The sequence below is a fragment of the Lolium rigidum genome, chromosome 5, assembly GCF_022539505.1.
Source record: "Lolium rigidum isolate FL_2022 chromosome 5, APGP_CSIRO_Lrig_0.1, whole genome shotgun sequence".
Classification (NCBI taxonomy): Eukaryota; Viridiplantae; Streptophyta; class Magnoliopsida; order Poales; family Poaceae; genus Lolium; species Lolium rigidum.
This window is the reverse complement of record NC_061512.1, coordinates 44,601,466-44,626,638: the sequence shown is the minus strand read 5'-3', so window position 1 is coordinate 44,626,638 and position 25,173 is coordinate 44,601,466. Positions and strand designations below refer to the sequence as shown.

At 46.1% G+C, this 25,173-nt stretch overlaps 1 protein-coding gene across 1 annotated transcript; it reads left to right on the top strand.

The window, feature by feature from the left end:
- Positions 1 to 1,378: 1,378 nt before the first annotated feature.
- LOC124655907 lies at positions 1,379 to 23,188 on the top strand. The gene is made up of 5 exons (XM_047194735.1): positions 1,379 to 2,336; positions 18,886 to 19,604; positions 20,892 to 21,041; positions 21,135 to 21,797; positions 21,937 to 23,188. The coding sequence occupies exons 1-5, from the start codon at positions 1,379 to 1,381 to the stop codon at positions 23,005 to 23,007; spliced, it is 3,561 nt and encodes a 1,186-aa protein (XP_047050691.1). The 3' UTR covers positions 23,008 to 23,188.
- Positions 23,189 to 25,173: the final 1,985 nt, after the last annotated feature.

Below are 25,173 nucleotides of genomic sequence, written 5' to 3'. Positions count from 1 at the left end.
TTGCCTTTATTAAAAGGTAGGGTGCTACAAAATGGTATCAGAGCCTAGTGTTGCCTGTAGAATCGAGACCCTAGGATTTGGAAAACCATAGGATAAAATTTATTTGAGTTATAATTATAAAAATCTTAATTCTACACTTATCTATTCATTTGATTCTATTCTAACCTTGCCTCACTTTTCGAAATATAGATGGGCACCTTCACCAAGCTCTGGGTCCCTTACCCCGAGGACGACACCCCTTTCGGTGACACGCTGTCCCGGTGTGCAGGTCTCTGAGTATACGCGCACCCATGTTCCGCGGGAGAGCCGTGATATCTGATGTACACGTCGTGGAACGCCGGGAGATCGAGACCACCATTGAGGGACGTCTTGTTCAGCCGCTACCGACACCATGGTCTATCCGAAGACGTATCCGGACCGGGAAGATGGAGTAGTGATGGCAATGCAGGAGGCATTAGCGCGCATCGTCTACAGGTACGAGAACGACATCGATGAGGATTCGGACATCCAGTACTTCGGACGTCGCAACTCCGCGGGAATTTGCTTCAGGACTAAAGGAAATCGTGAAGGCATGACATGGACGGCAATCCAGTTCGAGGACATGGAGAGGTACGCCCGGAAGATGGATCATCACCTGCTTATGGAGATTAACAACTGTGACCTGACCAAGCAAATCCTCCAGGAGAACAATTTGAAGTATTATGAGCTGAAGGAACAGAGGGATGAACTAGATGCTGAGGTTGTTCAACTCAAGGCGGACAATGAAAAGCTACAGGATGAGACCTTCAAACAGCAGGCGATAATCTTGGCACTACAGGCGCAGTGCGCGCATCTGGTCAAACAGATACCACCATCGCCACCTCATCCAGCTACTCAGGAGGCGCCGACTGTTGAGGGGAACGACTTGAAGAGGAAAGCAAGCGAGGAAGGAAGCCCACTATCATGCTATGGAGCAGTCAAGAGGCGTTAGAAGACCCCCTTTAGATTTTAGAATTCTCATTAGGCTCCTTGTATTGTCCTACTACTTGATGTAAGGCAGTACCGTATATCTTAGTCGTATTTTCGAAACTCGATAAGTTGAGGAAAAGTTTAAATTTCTATTTTTCAGTGTTTTTGTTTGGTTGTGTGCCTTGTTTGTGCATGGGTAGGAAACTTTACTTCCTAGATCTGTCTATCTTATTCTTATCTGTACTAAAACTATACCAGATGCCGCCAAGACGTGACCCAACTCAGGATGCACTGAATCAGATGATGACAGCCAGTGCACGGCTCATGCGAGATGATGACCCAGTTCATCCAAACCGCCCGTAACAACAACAACAATCCACCACCACCACCTCCACCACCGCCGCCACCTCCACCACCACCACCACCCCCAATGGATAGACTCGCCGCATTTCCGAGACTCCGACCAGCTAAGTTCTCCAGTGCCACTGAACCTATTGTAGCTGATGACTGGCTGCGCTCTGTCAACAAGGACTTAGTCACCTGTGAGTGCACGGAGGCTGAGAAGATTAGGTTCACCGCTCATTTGCTGGAGGGACCTGCTGCGATGTGGTGGGAGACTTATCAACTCACCCATCCCCTAGATGACCTGGACTGGGAAACCTTCAAGGAGGGATTCCGTACTGCCCACATCTCCTCGGGCATTATGAATCTCAAGAGAGACGAATTCCGCAGTCTGAGACAGGGAGGGAGGACTCTGAAGGAATACATGGATGACTTCTGTACCCTGGCGAGGTATGCCCCTGAGGACATTGACACAGATGCTAAGAGGAAGGAGAAGTTCCTCAATGGACTTAAGGGTGAACTGAAGATTCCATTGTCGGTAGCTTACGTACCTAGTTACCAGTCCCTACTTGATCAAGCCATCACCCTGGACAATAATATCAAGAAGGAGGAGAACCGCAAGAGGAAGTTTAGCAATAAGAGTCACACTGAGCCGTTCCACAAGAAGCACCATTCTTCTGATGGGAATGGAAGTCACAACTCACACAAGCATAATGGTCATTTCGGTAAAGGGAACGGCAACAACTACAATGGTCATGGGCACAATGAAGGATTCAAGGGAGACCATTCCAATGGAAATCAAAATGGAAACAATAGCCGTCACAATGGAGGTAACGGACACCACAATGGAAATAATGGCCAGCACCGCCACCACTCAAGAGACTTGTCCCATATTACCCGTTTCAAGTGTAAGAAGACTGGACACTTTGCCACTGAATGCCCGGAGAATAAGCCTGTGGATGTTACCAAACCTAATCCAGTCCAGAAGGGACAGGCGAACCACCTGTATGTGGAGGAAGTGATGAATGAACCTAACACCGTGATGGGTATGTCTCCACTCAACTCGTTACAGCATTAGTTTTAACTGATAGTGGCGCATCGTATTCATTCATATAAATGGTTCGATTTACATCTCAATTGCATACTGGTGAAATTAGGCTAAACACCTTAAGGGGGTTAGCCTAGATCAGATACCCATGGTAAAGGAATACTCGCGCCAATACTATATAGTTCTGTTCAGTGGAGTCCCCATAGTGAGGAAGAGGCAGCTTGGGAAGATGAAGAAAATCTTCGAGAATATCACCCACACCTATTTGCTAGCCTTTTCGAAGCCCGAGGACGTGCTTCATCTTAAGGGGTTAGTCTGTAACATCCCAGGTTTTTCAAAAATCAAAAACTTGCATGCATTCATGTCATTTGTGCATTTGTTTGTTCACATGAAATTTTAAGCACAAATATGACACAACCACAACTACATACCCTATTTGCAAAGGTCCTAATCATGTACCATGCTATTTTGGCTCAAAACTTTGTTCACTTTTGTTAAAAACAAAGCCTTGAATTTTACAAAATTTTAGAAATTGGTTTGGGTCAATTTGGATACCTAAAACTAAAGTTGTGTCAAAAACAGTAAAAAGAAAAAAGAAAAATAAAATAACAAAAAAAAGAAGCAACGGATCGGACCGGCCGAGCTGGGCCAGCCCGATCGCGTCGGCCCAAATGGCCTGCCAAGCACGGCCCGCGCCGCACCGCACCGCCTCTCCCTTTTATTTTTTTTCCTTTCCGTCACCGACAGGTGGGGCCCGCACGTCAGCGGGGCCCGCTCGTCAGCGCCTTCTTCCACCTCGTGTCCGACCCGGACTCCGCCTCCACCGTCGCACGCCCGAGATCGGCGCGGAGCACGTCTCCACCGTCCGCGCCCCCTTGACGTCCGTGCCCTACGCCTATTTAAAGCCCAGACCCCCGCCGCCTTTTTCCCCCACGTAGCACCCACCGCCGCGCCGCCAGACCACGGCGATTGCTCGCCGTAGATCGCCAAGCCGCCGTCGCCTCCAGCCGGCCGCCGCGACCGCCCTAGGCCGCCAATCGCCGCGCCGCCGCCACCAAGCTTCCTGCCGCGCGCCGCCGCTCCCCATAGCCACTTCCGCCGCCGCCGGTTACCACCACAGCCGCCGCCCCCTAGCTCTCTGAGCCGCCCCGCCGCCCCATCCCAGCCGGCCAGGTAAGCCCGTGCTCCCCTTTCTTTTATTTTTTTTCTTTTTCGCCGGCGCCGTTAGATCTAGATCCAGCGGATCAGAATAGATCCCGTACCGAACCGGTACGGGCCAATCCGAGCGCGCCGCGTGGCAGCCCAGTCAGCGCCCCCGGTCAGATCTGGTCAAACTTAGTTTGATTTCGAATTTAAATTCCAGATTATTGTCCAAACTTGTAAATTCGATATAAAATCAACCGTAGGGCCAAATTTTGTGAATTTTATAGTTTCGGAAAGCTTACAATCTGTAGAACACCATTATGCCATAGTATTGCATATGTACTGTGTTAGTTTTCGCGTCAAAATTCAAATAGTGAAATAGACCAGATTACACTATAAAAATTGTATAAAATAATCTACTGGTCCAAATTTGATGTTTTTGTACTTTCTGGAATCCTCAGAACATGTACTTTAACTTGGTATAGGATTTGTAAAACTTTGATACGTGCACAAACTTGCTTTAGTAAAACCTATCCGAATCAGTAATTCGAAGATAATTCAAATTCTATAAATTGTTTTCGAATAATTCCAATTGCACTACTTTTGTATTACTGTAACCTATCCAGGGAGGTCAAACTCACATTTTTTGCAACACATAATGCTTGCAGTAGCTAATTATTAAGATTGTATATGTTAAATAGATACTCGGTTAATGATTTTTCTAAATCAAATTAAATGTCCAGAATATTTTATTAACATGACACATATCAGAGAGCGCATAATGCAACACTTACACACCACCTCTTCTGTGAAATTAAATGGTTGCATAGCATGCATGCATACATGTCTATGATTGCTCATATCGAATGTATGTTGATTTGTTGAAAATTGTTTGAATAGATTGTGGAGGAGATCAAGGTGGTGCTTGTGATTGCTGTGATTGTGTGGGTTGCTTTGATCAAGGCAAGTGACACTCAAATACCTACTTATTTTGTTAAGCATTAGAGTTTTATAAATTAGTATGCATGGTAGGATTTTGTTTTCGAAAGTTATGCTATGCTTATTAATCCTAGTAGTGTGTAGCCATCCATGAACCCTTGCTAGGATTTTTAGTTGCCTAGCAATAACAAAGTGCCACTGCTGTTTTGATCTAGTTTGGATTGTGAGTATTGGGAATTAAAATTAACAACTTTAAAGAATCACCTGGGTGGATTGTTTGTGTGGTGGGCGGCTGCTCAGTGGCTCCGACCCTGGAGTAACCAAGTGGCGGGTGGGTGCCCGAGAGTGCGCAGTTGAATAGTGGTTGCTCTAGACTCGCACCTCCGGTTTTCACCAGGGGATCGTGCGGGGGTTTATTATCTGTAATGGTTCTAAGCCTGTGAGTTTCACTTGTGGATGGCCACCCAGGATTAAAGAGATTAATATGTCGTCCATGTTTTAGTTAGCTTCCAGTGCAGCCTTATGGTATTATGGGCTCTGCCGGGATTAAGTAAGTTGTGAGGCCAAACATGTTGCTTGACATGATGATGTGGCTAGCTACCAAACGGGAACGGGTCTAGCTAGTTATGGTTGAAGCCTCCTCCGAAAGATCTTGTCTCATTTCTTCTCTTGGGAAGGGTGGGTCGTAAGGTGAAAGTGCACAACCTCTCGAGAGTAAACCTAAGATCTTAGCCGTGTCCCCGGTTACGGACAATTTGAGCTTTCTAGGCAGGGAATGTACGGAAGAATCTCATCACCTTTTCTGAATAAGTTAAAATTTGAGTAGTAACTGTCGGATAGTACATGGGAGATGTAACCATGATACTATTTATGACATCATTATGAGTTTTGTAAAATGTTTTGTTTTGAAATAAAATGTAGGATAAAATTGGCTTATGCAAATTTGCCTAAACTCCACTTGCCAAATATCATGTAGATAGTCATGCCCAAAACTGCCACCATATAAGTGTCATTTGCCAGTACATCATTGTACTGACCTCCATTCGTGGGGCTGCATATTCAAACGTGCAGGATTTTTCTCGAGGAGAAGTACGTGGTAGGATCTCGAGTCTACATTCCAACATGATCGTTCGTGGCACATGAAGAAGATGAAGGCTCATTGATGATTTACTTTCCGCTGTGTTTATTCTGAGCTAGTCCATGTGACTATGCAAATTGTAAGGTTTTACTTTACCCTCTGGATCAACGATGTAGTAATTTGATACTATTGCAATGATTACTATATTTTGTAATGTGTGTGCTATCAGTGATCCCGGGAATAGCACTATACACAGGTATCTTGCCTTTATTAAAAGGTAGGGTGCTACAGATTGTCGCGGAGACCACGACGATGTATGACCTGCAGAAATATTAGCTCTTCTCCATGGTGGTTGACGATCCTGCACTTCACGTTCAGCTTTGCATGCAAGATGAAACAAGCGAGTAATAGTATTGTACTCCTTATAATCTAAAATATGTTGAATCTCTTTATTCAAACCACCAAAGAAACGTGCAAGCATAGCCTCATTATCCTCTACAATACCACCGCGAATCATGCCAGTTTGCAATTCTTGATAATAGTCTTCTACAAAATTTGTTCCTTGTTCTAAGCGAGACAATTTTTTCAGCAAATCACGTTGATAATGTGGAGGAACAAAACGAGTACGGATAGCAAGTTTTAACCCAACCCATGTAGTAGGAATATTAGCATGATGTACTCTACAATGCTCAGACCACCAAATAGAAGCAAAATCTGTGAACTCACAAGTAGCAGCACTAACACGCAAGTGATCAGGGTATTTTAAACATGCAAAGCGTTGTTCTACTTCCAATTCCCATGTAAGATATGCATCAGGATTATATCTACCCTCAAATGGCGGAATATTCAGTTTCAGTTTAGCAACATGATCATCATCATTACGTACCGGGCGTGGAGGTGGTCGAGCGTTGCGGTTCAGCTGCCGTGGACGACCAGGTGCAGGTTGTTGGACTTCCTCGCCGTCCAGTATGTTCTCATCTACCTGCTCGTCCGCGTCCCCTTCATAATCTTCGTAGCCTTCATCAGAAGGCGCGTCATGTGCGGCGGCTGCAGCAGGAGCGGTACCCGCAGGAACGTCCGCACGAGGAACGCGGCGTGCGCGGCGTTGCACGTTGGCGCGAGGCGGCGGTAACCGAGTCAACAACTCCTGGAACTTGGCGTCGAGCTTGGAGTTGAAGGCTGCCTCGAGGCCATCGATCTTGTCCAGCGCGTCGGTGAGTTTGGCGTCCACATCACCGAGGCGCCCATCCACGTCGGCTGCATGCCCGCCCAAAAGATGGGTGAAGTGAGCATGCATCTCTGCATTCGTCATCTTATCCGGGTCAATGTTCGTCGACTCTGTGCCTGTCATGGTTAGTATGCCACAAGCAACAATGTATATGCCTACAAACTACGGAATATGGTGGTTCACTTGTAATCCGTCAAGCAAAACACAAAGCTCTTACAAGTTCTTACCAAACAGGAGGAAGGCGATGTAGCAACCAGCAAGAATCAGCGTCTCCAAAGATTTCCAAAGCGATTTACCAGGTGTCGACACAAAGCACGTGGAGACAATATGTGGAGCTGTAGGATGGCTTATATATGGTAGCAAAACAGCAATTGTCAAAACAGCGATGCAGTATTAAAAGTATGCTCAACAACGGTACTGTGCTGGTCCTAGGCTAGACCGTACTAGAGACGCGAGCCTAGAACAATAGCGAGGTCACGGCGCGACACACAAGCAACTAGCAGCGATGAGGTGGCGATGAGGTGGCGACGCGAGGTGCGAAAAATCACTATGATGGCAAGTGTCTCAAACTGATCCCCAAGGTCTAAAAACAGTATAGCCTCAGAAAAAATTTTGTCGAAATTTCGGAGGTGCTCTGGAAAGCGCGCAGGCGCCAAAAAAATGTCGCTATAACGGCCAGTGACGAAAAGTGATCGCCAAAGTGAAAATCCAATGTAGCCAGAATTTTTTTTCGGAAGTGTTTCCAGACTTTTTTTTTGCTCTCCTTCCAATTCTTTACTAGCGGCCGAAACTTATCTCACGGAATTTTTTCTACAGCGCAGGATGGTATTAGAAGGTAACAGCTAAGTAGGAAAAAACAATAAAACCTAATTCTACACGGACTCTGTCGCGGCAGAGAAACAGCACAAATCCGTGTCGTGGTAGGAACCGGGGTATATGGTAGATGCGGGTGTATCTGGTGATGGCGGAAGTATATGGCAGGTGTATATGGCAGGCGTATATGGCGATGGCGGAAGTATATGGCAGGTGTATATGGCGATGGCGGAAGTATATGGCAGGTGTATATGGCAGGTGTATATGGCGATGATGGCGGTGATCTGCGTATGGTGCGAGTGGCGGCGGCGGCGTGACTAATATGACCAGAACTCGAAACTCTAAGGGAACTAGACGCTAAGACCAGCAACTCGACACGAAGATGCAGACACAAATTCAACTATGCAAAACTGAAAGACAATGCAAAGACGTGGCAGGGGGTTTATGGGACGATATGATCTAAACCCTAACAATATTTTTTGGCTTTTTCGTGGTTTATGGGTATGATGGCAGATGCAATCTACACTAGGAAAACAGTAAAATCTCACCGAGCAACCTGAAATCGGATACCACTTGATAGGGCAAAGGTGGCCGATCTTTCGATGAGACGTGGATAGATCGATTTGTTGGTGGAGTTCGTGCTTGACGGTCCGACTACACGTGCAAAGCTCGTGCGCCAATGCAATCGCTAGGACAATCTCCAGGAGTTACTGATCTTGCGGATGCACGATCAGCCTGACCAGCGAGGGTCTTAATTCCTACCTGAAATCGAGAACAAGTAAGAACTAATATTGCAATCAGAATATTGCGGATGAAAGATGAAAGCTTTATTGAAAAAGGTGGGATTCCGAATAGTCGGTCTTGTTCTGGGCGTTGGCCTCAAAAGAAGTACACGAGAGTTGCAGCGATGGCTAACTTTTAATCTAATCAAAATCCGAGTCTAAACGTGACGGCTATGGGGGTATTTAAAGGAGGAAAAGGTGGGGTTTCGGCCAGCCATACATATGGTGGCCGAACCAAACCCTAGAAGGCCTTTTCCCCTTCAATACGGACTCTAAAAAGTGGCTGACTTAATTCCTGTGAAAATAACATGGGCCTGGCCCAAAACTAAAGGTGACGCAGCACCATATTATGCTATGGACGAAATTATGAAGTGGGAAACTCTATATTTCGTCCATGTCTTCATCTCTTCTTATGGTGGCTTCAAAGTTCTGAAATCTCCACTTGCGGCGTCATCTTCAATCCTCAAATGCTTGCTGCCATCTCCTCCATGCGTGATCATGCTCCAATGCTTGTCTTCCTCATCCATACTTGGTCCATCATTCCTAAGAGTAACAAACATATCTGATTTAGGCAGCATCATATTCTCATGTATGTGAGGATTAGTTCCAAGAAACGAAAGTACCTGATAGTTAAATTGTTTGGCACGAGCTCGAGTGATTGGTCCTTGTATTTGTGTCGATGTAGGTACAGCGGTTGTATCAAGAGATGGGATGTCCTCATCAGGTCGTTAGGGTGCGCCACTGCGACCCTAACCACTGGACTAAGCCCACGTCGTCACCTCTTTTCAATATGGAAACATGAATTTTAGAAAATATAAACATGAAAACGACTTGAAATGACATTGATCAGAGAATTGCTTTTTTAAAGTATATCTAACCAACTAGATTTATGGTGGACAAATTGGATGGAACTATTCACATGTTTATGATAATGATAATGAAATCATTCACAAATACATAAAATTGAGCTGCCAATTTACCAAGTCCCACAATCTCGCCGCATGTTAGATTAGAGTGTTGTGTGTGTGAGTGTGTCTTTTGCGTGAGAAGTTGCAATTTCCATACTATGAAAATGAGGACCTTCTAGACAAGTTATCATTTTCAATTTCTAACCAAGTTAGGAAAGTTTATTTTAAACCCAAGATAATTGAGGGTTTGTCTACATGTTCAAGCATCACAATATGGTTTTCTGCCTCCTGCTAAAGAAGAGAGATACGCGTGTCATGTCAAAGCCTATTATCTTTTCCGCGGTGGCCAAGATTTTTTCTCACTAAGGAATGGCTTGGTGATTTCATCAATAATAGAAATCCGCAAGTGTAGATTTTCTTATGCATTGCGTGTCGGCAATATGATAGTATGTTTATGGTAATGAAATCATTCACATATACGTACAAGAGAACTGCTAATTTACCGAGTCTCACAATCTCGTCGCATGTTGGATTAGAATATTATTGAGAAGTAGCCATTTTCAACATTTGTAAAATGAAGACCTTTTAGACTCGACATGGCAAGTCTGCATGGTGAAGCATCACAATGTGTTTTTCCGCCTCTTTGCTAAAGAAGAGGGATATGTGTGTTCGTGTCAAACAATATTATCTTTCTGTGAGGGACAATGTGTTTTGTCGCTAACGAATCACAAGTGGTGATTTCATCAATATTGGAACTCCACAAGTCTAGATTTTCTTCTGCATGCATTCCGTGTTGTGAAGAAAAAAACTTGCTACACAATGGATTTTATTTTAATGTCATTCTATCAAGTAATATTTGCATGGTTGTGGATCTATAAGGTTATTAAGATTAAACGAGAAAATATACGAGAATACATACTTCCTACTTCCTCCGTTCTTGTATACAAGACCACAAACTCATATTGCAGGTACCAAGGAAACAAAATCAACTAATAGATAGCACGATTAATTATGTGAAAATACTCTTTTCTTCTGGGTTAATTAAGTATGTTGCATGTGGTGTCGCCTTCTCTATGGTTGCGTGCAACATTCACATTAATACGCACCATCATACGAAGTAGAATTATATATAATTTTCTCGATTAGTGTTAGTGACTTGTATAATAAAAAAATGTATTTTTGATACTAGCCAGATGAAGTAACAAATGGGAAGACATATATATTTTTCCCCTCTTTCAACTCAACAATCATCCTACGTGGCTATAGATAGAGTTCATGCAACAAAAAAGAAGACGCTCGGAGCTTACTAATTTGTGGGCAGCACCTTAAAGACAACTGAATGTGTTAAACATTGCAAAGATTTGTGCCGAAGATAAGATTATTTTTGGCAAACAAGCACAAGATTAGAGATGCTGTGCACATTTTTCGATAAAGGGAATATATTAAGGGATTTCTATTTTCGTGCCCTCAGGTCCTTAGTTGTACTCAGTTTTCCCCAGCTCCTTAGTTTTTCCTCAGTTTTCCCCAAGCCCTTGTCTGAACCGCAGAAGGAGCTCGGACGGAAGGAATCCGTTAAGTTGACCGTTCCGTGCCGACGAGTGGGGTCGTGTCGTTTGTGGGGTCGCGTCGTGTGGGACCGCGTGGGACAGGACGAGGCCGTGTTTGTGTGGCCGAAGCGTGTGGGGCCGTAGCGTGTGGAGCCGTGTGGGTCCGGGACGGGGGCACGAGTGGTTTCGTCTCTTCCGCCCGGATTAGCAGTTTTTAATGTACCTTTTTCCTCTCTATCGCTCGATCTCATTCATATTTGATAGCCCAAATTGGTAGCAAATCTAGAGCAGCTTCTCCTTCTGTTTTTTAACGCCATTCATTTCTTTATGCCTTCGTTTTTACCCAATCAGGTAGGAAATCTAGGGCACAAATCCAGAGAAAAAATATAGGATAAGCTGCATACAAGCAACCAACATAGCATAGATATATTCAGGACAGATCCAAAAGTAGTACCGATAGATCCAACATAAGCTACAATTTACATGAAATTAAGCTGCTCTATAGATAGAGCAGATCACATACGAGAGTGCGATGAGGCACGTTCAACGCCTCCGGGTAGCGCGTGTGACTCGCTTGGAGGTTGCGCAGTGAATCCCAAGTGCTTTGTGTTTGGCCATGTACGCATGCACGTTCACGGTCCTTCCAACTCTAGCGCCACATCCGCCAATGGATTCAGCATGGTTCACCAGGGAGTTGAAGTCGGTGGCGCGGAGCTTCCTGTTGCGTAAGGGGCACTTGTAAATGCCTCGAGCAAAAGGGCCATCGTAATGGCCGGACCGCAGCCTCTCGAGGACGTGACGAGTCTTGGTGTGGAAGGACTCGTCGTCGCTATCGACGTCGCTCGCTTCCGCACCTGTCACGTAGCACCAAAGATCGTGCAAAAAACACGGAGTCAATTGCAACGATGATGGAACAAGAGAGTGAACAAAAAATCATGCATGATAATATGGGCTCGAAAAAAAGAGGTAGCCTCGCTTACATTGGACACACTTATATCCAGGATTTGAGTCAAGCAAACCAAAGATCATGCACAACAAATTTGTACACACCAATTGTTTACCGACTAAACTCCCGAATCAATTTATGCCCAAATATTCATCATCATCGGCACAAATCTTAAACAAAAGCAAATCACAAACACTAATAACGCAAGATCTAACACAAAAGGATCGAACTAGGAACAGACGAACAGTAATAACGCAAGATCTAACAAAAAAGGATTGAACTAGGAATGTACGAACCGTAATAACGGTAGATCTAACACAAAATGATTGAAATGAGATAAGAACTAGGGAACAAAGGGTTACCTCCGGCTCGTTGTCGACGATGGTGGTGTCGTAGGGGTTCTCCGGCGCGTCGTACCGCATCGGTTCGTACGGGTCCCAATCGACGGGGACCGGACGGTGGCGGCGGCCGATGCGCCGGCTGCTACGTTGGAAGCAGCCGACAGGGGCCCGGACGGGGCGGCGGCCGATGCGCCGGCTGCTACGTTGGAAGCAGCCGACAGGGCCCGGACGGGGCGGCGGCCGATGCGCCGGCCGCTACGTTGGAAGCAGCGACGGGGGCCCGGACGGGGCGGCGGCCGATGCGCCGGCCGCTACGATGGAAGCGGCGACAGGGGCCTGGACGGGGCGGCGGCCGATGTGCCGACAATGGGCATCTCATTCTTCTCCATCGCCGGCGGTTTTCTTCGGGGTTTTTCTTCGGTTGTGGAGAAGATGATGGGACAGGAGAGGCGGTTGCGAAGTGAGCCGGTGAGAACGTGCGTCGAGGGAGAGAAAGAGGGGCTCTATAAAGACGAAGGTGGCGTGTACCGCAACACGCGTCCGCTATGCACGGCAACACGCGTCCGCTATGCACGGCTGCAGCGTGCACCGCTACCCGAGTCTAACCCCGGGACGTTTGGTGTACTCAGCTATAACCTCGGGCCTTATACGTAAATTTTATCCGTACTCGCTTTTCCCCTCGAGGACTTAGACCGGCAAGTGCAATATACTCAGTTTTACCCTCAAGTAGCCGGTCAACAGAGAGTCAACAAATGAGATTAACATAGCTAATTGAGTCATTTCATGCGCAAAAAAATCCAAAAAAATAAAAACATAGTGGCAACTACTCATGGAGTCTTCCTACGCAACCTCGCCACCTAGAAAACCTTAACAAACATATATAAATCAAGTTTTACCACAAATTGCCACTTCTCGGAATCACTAGTGTAGCTATGAAGATGCATGGTTTTCCACCCAAACCCCTTTGCAAAACATCTTTCCCAAAACATAGTTTGTCTAAATGATGCCATAATTGTCACACTCATGTATATTTGAATTGCAAATAATTTGATGTAGCCCAATATGAATTATATTGTACAAAACACACATTTTTCATTTTGTAATTCTTTTGTTTGAATCCCTTAGTCTATTTACTATTTATGTGCCCTTGGATTCTTAGTACTACTCAGCTTTGCCCTCAAGTACTGTCACAAATGCTCGAGAAGCCCAAACTTATCCTGATTGGTTGAGCCGTTGTCACACGGATCGATTCCACGAACCGTTGATCCACTGATCTAACGGGCAGTATACCCCTATCCGTCTCTTCGTGGCAACCTCTCTCTCTCTCTCTCTCTTCGTGGCCACCCATCTCTCTCTCTCTCTCTCTCGTCGGTGGAGAATGCAATGACGAGTTTGCCACTTAATATATAGTATTGGTATAAACATGAGGCATACATATTTGCGGATTTCGGTGATTGCATTATTTGTCGGCCCTCTAACAATTATCAACTATCTTGAGCTGTCCTTTTCTTTTAGGGAATATAGTTTGGGATATAGTATTGGTATTTTGAAACGGCCTAAAAGTGGTATAATTTTGTTATAAACATGAGGCATACATTTTTGCAGATTTCGGCGATTGCATTATTTGTCACCCCTCTAACAATTATCAACTATCTTTAGCTGTCCTTTTCTTTTAGGGAATATAGTATGGTATTGGTATTTTGGAAAGGCCTAAAAGTGGTATAATTTTGGTATAAACATGAGGCATACATTTTTGCGGATTTCGGCGATTGCATTATTTGTCACCCCTCTAACAATTATCAACTATCTTTAGCTGTCCTTTTCTTTTAGGGAATATAGTTTGGGATATGGTATTGGTATTTTGGAAAGGCCTAAAAGTGGTATAATTTTGGTATAAACATGAGGCATACATATTTGCGGATTTCGGGGATTGCATTATTTGTCACCCCTCTAACAATTATCAACTATCTTGAGCTGTCCTTTTCTTTTAGGGAATATAGTTTGGGATATAGTATTGGTATTTTGAAACGGCCTAAAAGTGGTATAATTTTGTTATAAACATGAGGCATACATTTTTGCGAATTTCGGCGATTGCATTATTTGTCACCCCTCTAACAATTATCAACTATCTTTAGCTGTCCTTTTCTTTTAGGGAATATAGTTTGGTAATTTCGGTGAATGCACACACTAACTTTGAAAACAACTACAAGTACATCCCAACTGAATAATGGATTTGTAACTAGGTATCCCTTGTAACAACTTCTAGCGCCTTGTGAGCAATGATAAGAATCCGATCGTAATTATACAACAAAAAAAAAAACCAGCCATCAGATTAGCTTGCTTCTTCAACTCGATCAGCTGCCTTAACTGCTTGTTCATTTTCTTCAGTTCTCCCTTCACTTCCACCAGTTCCGCATTGGGAGCATTAGGCATAATCGGAAGGTCCCTAATCGGAACGGCTCCTCTCTCCGCCGCATTCTCTACAGACAAGTCCCCCCTCCCAAATTGCGCCCCCAATAGCGCCAATTGATTCCTCGCAACCGAAGCCTTCGAACGTACACATCGATCCACTCGAAATGCCCGCATTTCTTCAAGATCCGAAAACAACAACGTGAACCCTAAATCCCAAATTCGAGGGAATAACAAGAAAATCGAGAGAAAACAGAGAAATTGGAGCGAGATCTAACCTTATCCCCTCTCTATATGGCAAGCTCTCGCATGCAACGAACTCACGTCCACGGTTGCCGTTCTCGTCCGTCTTGCGCATCGACCGCCGGAGGCTCTGGCGTGGGCAGTCGGGGCATCTTGTCAAAGGCACGGGTCCATACCGCGGCCATGAAGAACGGGAGGTCGAAGAGAAACTAGACATCACCCGCGTGCTCGGAGAAGGGCTGCCGCCGGCGGAGAAGAAGAACAATGGGGCGCGGAGAAAGAAAGGGAAGCAATGGCACGGGCATGGGCGCGGGGCTAGCTCGGGCTCCCATTTTGCAACGGTCACCCGGGTAAGCCGTGGGTCCGGCGCTCTCACGTGGACAAGTTGTGGGTCCCACGATGATCCGGATAAGTGGAGACGTGTCCACCGCGGGGCACCAACAGCGGCCCCACTTGCCAGCGCACCAACCAACGTCAACTAAACGGGATTCCTTCCGTCCGAGCTCTTTCTGCGGGTTATAGACAAGAAGTTGGGGAAAACTGAGGAAAAACTAAGGAGCTGGGGAAAACTGAGTACAACTAAGGACCCGAGGGCACGAAAATAGAAATCCCATATATTAATATCGAGAGATACCAATTACACTCAGCCTCAGCAACAACGCACCACCCTAATGGCACTACGGATGCACACAGAGAAAAAAACGAAAAGAAAACTAAGAAACAAAAGTCCCGCTACAGTATCACAGACCTAACAACAGCAATACATCCACCAACATGACAACACCTGAATTGCAGACTCTCCAAAAAACGACGCCGCCAAGAAGGGAACAGTGCTCCAACATCGTCGTCGCCCGATCAAAGATCTTAGGTTTTCACCCTGAAGATAGTTCCCACTCTCAAAACAATGCCTCCATCAAGGTCACTGCCAGGCACAACCAGTTAAGGCCAGACCTTGGATTTTCACCCTGAAAGGTAGGACTCTGCGCTTCACATGTGTTGTCACCCCCACTTTCATACCGCTGCTGTGAATCCCGGACACCAAGCAAGCCCCTCAACAGCGCGGAGACTTGAACCTCCCTTAGCTAGTCCTCCCTCCGGCCTTCATGAAATTCTCTTCTTCCGACTTTCATCATGGATCCATAGTCACTTGATGTCGGCACGATAAAAAGAGCTTCGCGCCGCTCCCTCCAAGCACCAAACGGTCGGAATAAACGCATGGGTGCGCACGACCGAATACCTCCGATCCAGCAAACTCCAGGCAAAGCACCGTTACATTCGCCGGCGGAGCCTTCCGGAACTCAACCCTCCGGCCGGATCACGAGTCCGGGCCTCCGGTAGGTCCTCCTCTTCACGCAAGAGAGGCCCTAGGACCGCCGCCTTTATTCGAGGCCGGACCCCCACGTCGGCGACCATCCCGGGCTGGCCAACCCAACCCTCCACCGGCGACACCATCGCCGGCTTCCATGCACCTCCATCTCACCGCCGGTCGGCGATGATAGATCAAAAATCCACCACCACCAACCGTAGGCCGACCCTCTCCGGCGAAGAAGAGGCCACCTCCTCCGTCAAACCCAAGGCTGCTGCCCCGGCGCCCTCGTGTCGCGGAAGATGCCCGAGATCGCCTCCACGCACCAACGAGAGGCGGGGGTGGATGGCATGGCGCGGACCGAGGGTCCGGCCGCCGCCCACCACCAACCCCTCGCCGGAGTGCCGCGGGAAGCCGACGAGAAGAGGGAGACCGCATCGCCGCCCATCCCACCCGCGCCGACCGGTCCGCCAGGGGACAGCCGACGGGAGGAGGGCCACCGCCGCCGTCGCCCATCCCACGCGCGTCTGCTTCGCCAAGCATCGAGGAGGTGGGGATCCGGCCGCCGATCTGCACGCGGCGACGAGGAAGGGCCCCCGCCGCCGCCACGCCCCGAGGGACTTTGCCCCCGGCGGCGCTACCGGCGGCGGCGGAGGGCGGGGTGCGGGAGGGTTAGGGTTGGGGGCGGAGGGTTGGGGGCCTTTAGGTCGTAGAGGGCTGCTTGTCTTTTTTAGGTCGTAGATGCTGTGCACATGCTATTGATGGGCAATGCAGAATGTTAATATGAGCCATCCCAATCTCTAAAATATTCCAGATGTTTAACTAATTCGTTCCTGGCCCAGGTCAAGAGGTCAAGACACCCAAAAGGAGATAAGACAAATCTCATGTTATCTTGGCACCGTAGTCCGTAGGTGTAGTGCCCAAAAAAGTCAAAAGAGACTTCAAGTGCACTTTCATGGACAAAGGTTCCTCGTTGCTCTCATCACTTAGGATGACCTAAGGAACAGATAGATAAGTTGATGTGTCATCGATCGACTCATCGTTGTCTTCTCCGGAAAAAAAGTGAGATTGCCCATGAAGTATTTCCCGGGAGAATTTTGGTATGTTGCAAGGAACATTTAACAATGGAATGCGATGCCGATGTACCTTGGAGTTGCTTGTAGTGCATCGCCTTCTACGCTGTACGCACGCACGCAGGCAGGCATACTATTCTCTTAGCTGGCCGGGAAAACCGATGGGTGGAGAAGAATTTTTCTGCAAAATGCACATGACTGTCCTCCAGCTGGCCAGCATATAATCCAAATCTTGCATGGTCCGATTCATCATCTTCTTCTTGATGCTAGAAAAAGAATTTGATCACATTTTTTCTTAGGCTGATGAGAATGCTTCGTATCGAACACAAATTACTTTCCATGGAAGTTAATTACTTTTTCCATATTGCTTCTCTTCGAAGGATGGTCCATGAATTAGCTCGTTCAGCTGGTGTTTATCTTTTTTTTTAGATGGTTTATCTTTTCTTCTGATGATGGTTAAGTAGTTCGTTCAGTTAATTAACTAGCTTTGTCAAGATCACGATCGAGAGTATTGCTAAACACACAAGCACAAACATGCGCCTAGCTTTAAATAATCCCCCACTTTTGGCTCCACTAGCTTTTTCGATCAGTCTTTGACCAAAACCATATGACTAGCTGGTTGCACGTATGCTACGAGGCATGTATGCAGCTTAATAATTTCCCGCAAAAAAGTATGCAGCTTAATAATCGAACCTTCATTTCTGTCACATAGTGTATTTTTATAAGTTTCTTAATGTCCAGGCTATACATAGATATGCCATCAAACCAAATATCATTTTTTTTGCAAATAGTTTCATGCATGTTTTTAGTTCCTTTTTAACCAGTAAGCAATATGTTGTGTTTTAGTGGATGCTAAGTCCTATCTGCAAAAATTCAAATGTGCACGGGAACTTAAGTTCTTGGGTGCAAAATGTGATCTTCTAAATGTAAAGAAAAAAAAAACACCGCAAAAAGAGCCAAAAGATTAATTCCAAGATAAAAAAAATATGTAACTGCTTGAGTTCTTTCTACACTTACAAAATCTTGTAGAGGTTACACGTTTTCGCACCATGTTGATAAACGAATCTAGTCGGAAAAGAAAATAATGGTCTTAACTTCGATTCTAGAGCACTAGTCTTCTCGTGCACCCTCACATCTTTAATTTTTTTTTTCATAAATACCCCCTCCAATTTAAAATAACTGTTAAAAAATGGATGTATCTGATTTTAAACTAGAGGGAGTACATTTATCTAGACGTGTCTTGTAATTTGTAGGTTTACTCATTTTAGGCTGTATCTAATCTATTTTAAAATATCTAAAAAATCTTCATTAGTAAAACAGAAAAACTAGTAGTAATACGAAATAATTTAATAACCAAATAACAGTAATTTGATTTTAGTTTTTTGACATGCTTTTGCTTTGTGTATGATATAATTATAAACTATTTCAAGCCGTTTGGAACTGGCCCAAGGGCACCAAATACGCGGGAGCAGTTCATGGATGGATCAACGCGCCTCACCACCTTGACGGTCGGTACCAGATCCAACGGCTTGGATCAACCAAAAACACGTCACGAAGCACAAGAACAAACGCAGTAAAACCTTATCCACAAAATCAGCAACGAAAAGCTTCTAGATTAGCTGTAACTAAACTACCAGATCAAAAACAGACACGAAAAATTATCAGACCTGTTTTCCTGTAAAATACTAAAACTACTACTCTCCTAGCGAGGCTGGCCGGTGGGCCCCACCGCACCCTGGAAAACAAATTGTTTTCCTTTTCTGGCTGAGAAAAAAAGTAAAAACCCCCAAGGAAAGGAAAGTACGAAAGTAGCCTCCTCCCTGTTTATTTCTTCCTCACTCTCCTCCCCGTCCGCCCGCTGCATCTCTCCTCGTATATTCTTCTTCTTCTTCCTCCTCCTCCGCGTCCCAATCTCCAACGAACTCCCCGAATCCCGACCCAACCCGACACAAATCTGCTCGCCCGACCCCGATTCCCCCGCCAAAATCCAACCTTGCGACCGATTCGAGGCTCGGCCGCGGGAATCTGCGCGAGCGGCGCTCTCGGAGATTTCTGGTGGGAGGAGCTTGGGTTTGCGTTTCGGTTTAGTGTGTGCTGGAGGAGGCTTTCTGCCCGGAAGGGTTCTTGAGTTCAAGGCTCCTTTTTTTGTTCTTGTATCGGAGATGCGGTGGCCGTGGCCGCCGGCGGCGAGGAAGTTCAGCGTCCGGCTCGTGGTGCGCCGGGCGGAGGGGCTGCAGGATGCGGACGCCGAGGCGAGGATGGCGGTGGAGGTGACCTGGAAGGGCCCCAAGGCGCGGTGGAAGGGCATCCGGGTCTGCCGCAACCGCACGCGGCTGGAGTCACCGGCGGCGGCGGCGGTGGCGGCCGACGCCCCGTCGTCGTCGTCGGCGCCGGCGACGGCGGTAGAGTGGGAGGAGGAGTTCGAGGATGTGGTGACGTTTGCCGCGACGTCGCACCGCAAGGCCGCCGCCGCGTTCCAACCATGGGACCTCTCCTTCTCCGTCCTCAATGTGAGCACACTCCTCTCCTCTCCGCGTACGTTTTTTTTCCTTTTCCGGGACTTTCATGTGTAAAACAAAGTAATCTTGATATGGTTTTCTATGTGCTCGATGAAATTTCGATATCGATGGGTTTATTGTTTGACGATTTTCTACCCGCTCTTCCCATCGATTTTGATTTGCTTAGATCAATAATAGATTAAGTCACCATGGCCCATGGGTGCTTGAATTATTCCTGTTTGGAATTGTTTAGCATTTCATTCCGGTCATAGTGATGGTGAAACCTTTGACTTTTTCCATTGAAAAGGTCAGTCGTAGTGGTTATTCGTTGAAAACGATAACTTCTTTAAATTCGTTTGGATCCTGCTTTTTACAAACAAGCAAAAAAAATCCAAGGCAACAAGCACGCGTTAACAGACTATATGACAATTTTGGTTGGTGCTGGTCTTTATTTCAGTTTTTGATATGATGATTGGGCTTAGCCTCCTTTTGCCCCCTTTCCGCTGCCTGGATGATAAGGATTCTGGTACATTATTGTAGTTAGATTATGTAGTTATTTGGAATCTCCAAACGGGCTCGGCTTTGTTGGGAATTTTGAATAGATTACTCAGCCTAGCTGTCGAGTCAGTAATAAAGAAATTATGTTGTTCATATTCACAGCTTCAGATTGGCTGGCACAAACTAGGTTTGATGCAAGGAGAAAGCGATAGGATTCAACATACGGCTGTATCTCTTTAGGACGACACATAGGTAAATCAGGAATTTCGCATAATCATACTGTTTCCGGACTTGGCAAACTCAGGACAGATTGGCCTGGCATGAATTGATTAGGTTTCTTGTCCATGTCTTGCCAATTGTTGCTTTGTGAGCCTCTAGACAAACGCCGCCACGATGAAAAAAATGGGGTGCGTTTAGTTTGTTATCCCATTAGTTTTGACTAGTTCGTGATTGGTGGTATTATCAATTTGTCGTGTTGTTCGCTTGGTGTGTTGTGGTGCCGTTTAATTGTTTTGAATACGTCGTGTCGTTGGTAGTTGCTCTAGCAGGAGCTTGCCAGTTGTCACCCGATTATCATGCAATGGAAATGGATAGCCAAACTTGAGGCCATTATAGCCTTAATTACAATTTTTCACCAGTGTATTTAAATCCGTACTGAGGCAGGCTACCAGTTTTGCCGAGTTAACTACTACTGCGAAATGTATTGTGTAGAACATTTTGGGCCTTCTTTTCATTGGCTTTGTCCTGATGATGTCCTGCATTTTGTTCCGTCCTCTCAATGATCTGTCTTTGTTGTTACAGGATTCAAATAAAGGGCCAAAGAGTGAATCGATTCTGGGAACTGCGTCATTGAACCTAGCAGATTACACATCTGCTGCTGAAGAGGAAGTTGAGATTATCCTCCCATTATCAGTGCCCAATGGCACACCTGAATCTTCCCCGTCACTTCATGTATGTTGGTGATATGATGCTATATATCTTTTTCCCATTTGAACATATATCCTATAGTCAAGCAGTTTGTGAATTACTTTCATTTTTTTCCAGCTCACTCTGAGTTTGGTGGAACTAAGACTTCCTCAGCAATCGCCCGATGCTTCACAGCGTTCTGTTGCTACTGCTCCATTGTCACCTTCCTCTGGTGACTCGGTCCCTTCTGGAAAAGATGAGGTTTCTGTCATTAAAGCTGGACTGAGAAAGGTGAAACATATTACAGATTTTGTGTCAATACGGAGGTCCAAAAAGGCTAACAGAGAGGACGACAACAGTGATAAATATGTTCACAGTGATGGCGCCGAATACCCTTGCACTATTGACTCTGACTCTGATATAGATGATAGACAGAGGGATGAGGACTTGGGTGGCGCAACTGTCAGGAAGTCCTTCAGCTATGGTTCGCTGCAGTCTGTGAATTATGCTGGTGGTCTCTTTTATGCACATGCAAGGATTGATGGAGAGCACGAGGACTGGATATATTACAGTCACCGAAAATCGGATGCCGGTTATCAAGCAGAGAAAGAATCATCCTCCACTGCTGAAGAGCATACCTCCATGGTTATTCGGCGAAAAAGGAGCATACTTCCATGGAGAAAAGTCAAAGTGCCGAAGAAAGGCGAACCATTATTGAAGAACAAGAATGGAGAAGAGGGTGGGGATGATATTGACTATGATCGACGGATATTAACCTCTTCTGATGGATCTGTTTCGGAGGTATGGATATCTTGTAAAGAATCTTGATTTTTTTTCTTTCTATACTGCCATCCTGCCCATTTTCCTTCATATTTATTTCTGGTTTACTGCCACTATTGGTTGAGGCTTGTTGATAGCATATTTTCTTTCTTGTTTCCAGGGATCAAATGGTTCGGCTAACAGTATGGAGTCAGTATTTGGTGATGACAATTTTGTTGTTGGGAACTGGGAGTCAAAGGAAGTACTTAGTCGTGATGGCCATTTGAAGCTTCTCACTGAGGTGTTCTTTGCATCAATAGACCAGAGGAGTGAACGGGCTGCTGGGGAGAGCGCCTGCACTGCGCTGGTGGCTGTCATTGCGGACTGGTTCCAAGCAAACCAGGAGCTGATGCCAATCCGCTCACAGTTTGACAACCTCATCCGAGAAGGGTCTCTAGAGTGGAGGAAGCTTTGCGAGAATGAGACCTATCGAGAGCGCTTCCCTGACAAGCATTTTGATCTTGAAACAGTACTTCATGCCAAGATCCGCCCGCTCACAGTTGCTCCTAACAAGTCATTCGTGGGGTTTTTCCAGCCTGAAAGTGTGGAGGATGCCAGTGGATTTGACTTCCTTGATGGTGCGATGTCGTTTGATAACATCTGGGAAGAGATCAGCCGAGCAGCGGAGTGTTCCACTGACAAACCCACCCTATATGTTGTCAGCTGGAATGACCACTTCTTTGTTCTCAAGGTCGAGGCCGACGCATATTACATCATTGATACACTTGGCGAGAGGCTGTTTGAAGGTTGCGACCAGGCATACATCTTGAAGTTCGACGACAACACTACAATCCACAAAGTGCCGGCTGAAAAGAAAGAAGCCAGCTCTGATTCCAGCACACAACAGAAGGATTCCTCGGAGAGCTCCTCCACCGAGCAAGACAGCGGGACCGATACCGAGGAGAGTGAGCTGCTCGTGCTGAAGGGCAAGGAGGCGTGCAAGGAGTACATCAAGAGCTTCTTGGCCGCCATCCCGATCCGTGAACTGCAGGCTGACATCAAGAAGGGGCTCATGGCGTCGACGCCACTGCACCACCGCCTCCAGATCGAGTTCCACTACACCGAGTCATGCCCCAGAGAGATCACCCTCCCAGCCCCATTCCCCGCTATCGAAGCCCCTTTTGAGTTCTCCTGGCCTGATCCACCGCCCGCCATGGAGGTTGCCCTGACATCTGCAGTCGCCGTTGTATAGTCCCGCCATGGCAGCTGAGATCTGCCAGCCCCGACGTTTAACATACAGAGAGAGCCTCTTTTTCAGGGCGAACCCTGAAGCGATCCAGATCGAAGATCTGGCTTCGTCGTCTTGAGTTTGCACTGTTTGCTGTCTAGTTAAGATGAAGTGGAACTGACTAGTATAGGTAACCGAACTCCTTCCCTTTCTGTGTGTGTATTTTCAGGCACTAGGAGCTTTCATTTTGTAAAGAAAGAAAAATGCTGTTAGTTCCTACCTGTCCTGAAATTGAGCTGTGCTGGACTTGTAATCGTTAGATCCTCAATGTTAATTATGCCTTGGTCGTCCCTCGTGGTATTTTTGCCTACTGATTTCTCTGCCAGTCTCACAGTTGTGAAACTTTTGGGTTCTTCAAGATGCTGACATGTGAATGCATAATACTATAATTCAGTTAACCACCTTCTGAGCATGACATAATCCTTGGATAATGAACAGTTATATGTCAGCATCGCTGCAAAGACTTATCAGAACTAAAAACCTCTCGCTGTCAACGCTCTGCTTTTCCGGTGCGTGGCAGGCACTCATCCGATCCACCACAAGCAAATTTCTTTTGAGTGTGACAGGTGAGCTGCCGTTGTGAAAGTGTAGATGAGGTGTGTGTACATCATGTTTGACAGGTCAAACACTTTTTGGAATTTTAATATCTATGGTGTGTGTTCTTGATAGTGCTAGTTGGCATCACCTTTTCTTGGGTCAACTCTGACTTTGTACATGCCCATCATGTGGGCCACATGTGAGCTGATTTAGAAAAATCAGAAATACGTTATTACAGTAAGGAAAGCAAGTTGCAGCATGGTTTACATATTACTGGGTTTTAGGGTTCATGGGAACTGGAAAGACCTCTGGAAGGTGAAACTTTCTTACCCTACATGGCTCCTAATATTGAGCAGAATCACACCAGGTCACCACCTGCTGCGAAGAGAGCTGGAAAAATCCAGAGGTTCACCAACCAAGCGCAATAGTGCCTTTTGTGTACAGAACCAATCCTGGCACTGAAACTAAAAGCATATAGGGCAGGTCCTCAGGTACTTGCTCTCACGGCCATTGCAGGGTTGAAAAGCTACCTTTTTGCTGTTGTTGACCACTTTGTTGTGTGCGCTCTAAGCTACGGTGATTAATCATTTTATTAATTGGCTTAGTGAGGTTGCAGAGTACACCTATTGTCGCTGGACACCTGTCCCTGCCAATTTCTAACCTTTTGGTGTTAGAAATTGCATCTCTAATCACCGCAATTAAATTCATTGTGATCATTGTGTGTACACAGATTTTTTTTAAAATCAAAATCAAGTCCATCTGCCTCACCATCGAAGTCCAGATCTGTGGTCAACCACCATCTTCATCGCGGTGGATAAGACCATTTTGGATGAAAAAGATGAAGAGTCTTATCACCGCACCACCGAAGAAGGGCCTCCAGTGTTGGAGGTTGAACATATGTCTTCACGGCGCCGCAAGATGCCTCCCTTTGGATCGAAGATTGGTGGTCTACGAAGGACTACCATAGTACAACATGTCATTGCAACATATACACCCCGCCTTAGCCAATCTTGATATTCTAGAACGCCGACACTACTTTTCCCCTCGCGCCCACGGTCGGCCATAGAAGAAAGCAATGATAACTCCAAAAATTGAAGCTCATCGAGGCCTCATATCTTATTTGTGGAGCAACAAGTGTTGTATCGTCTCCAACCTCTGGCTCTGCCCATAGGAGCGCCACGAGGAGAAGCATCACCACCAGCAAGCACCAATTCAGGTCGGAGAGATCCGGTGACTAACTCTTGTCATATCGCTAACTACTGGTAAATGGCCAAAACCATTGTTCAAAAAATCGGTCGATTTAGCGATTAATTGGGTGATTAATCGCTACTCGGTGGGTCACTGACAAGGACGGCCTCAGGTACGCCCGGTTCAAGTTGGGTCGATTCTCAAGTGATGGAGTAGGGAAGGTGTGCTTGTAAGAGACCGAGACTCAGTTGAAACATGCTCAAATTCTCATCGCTAAACAAGTCATGTTTTGCGAGATTTGTAGGGGAGTTCCTCTAGAATTCAGGCTGCTCCCACGAAAATAGAACAGTTTTTTCGGGAAGCTTTTGAAGATTTGAGGCGTCCGGTATAGTTTTTGTTTTGCTT

What these genes read in the sequence shown, in the direction of transcription:
- LOC124655907 (XM_047194735.1), top strand. Translation starts at nt 1,379, where the DNA reads ATGGATAGACTCGCCGCATTTCCGAGACTCCGACCAGCTAAGTTCTCC. An exon ending in TGAACCTAACACCGTGATGG is followed by an intron (nt 2,337 to 18,885) that starts GTATGTCTCCAC and finishes AAAACCCCCAAG; the next exon opens with GAAAGGAAAGTACGAAAGTA. An exon ending in CTGATGGATCTGTTTCGGAG is followed by an intron (nt 21,798 to 21,936) that starts GTATGGATATCT and finishes TCTTGTTTCCAG; the next exon opens with GGATCAAATGGTTCGGCTAA.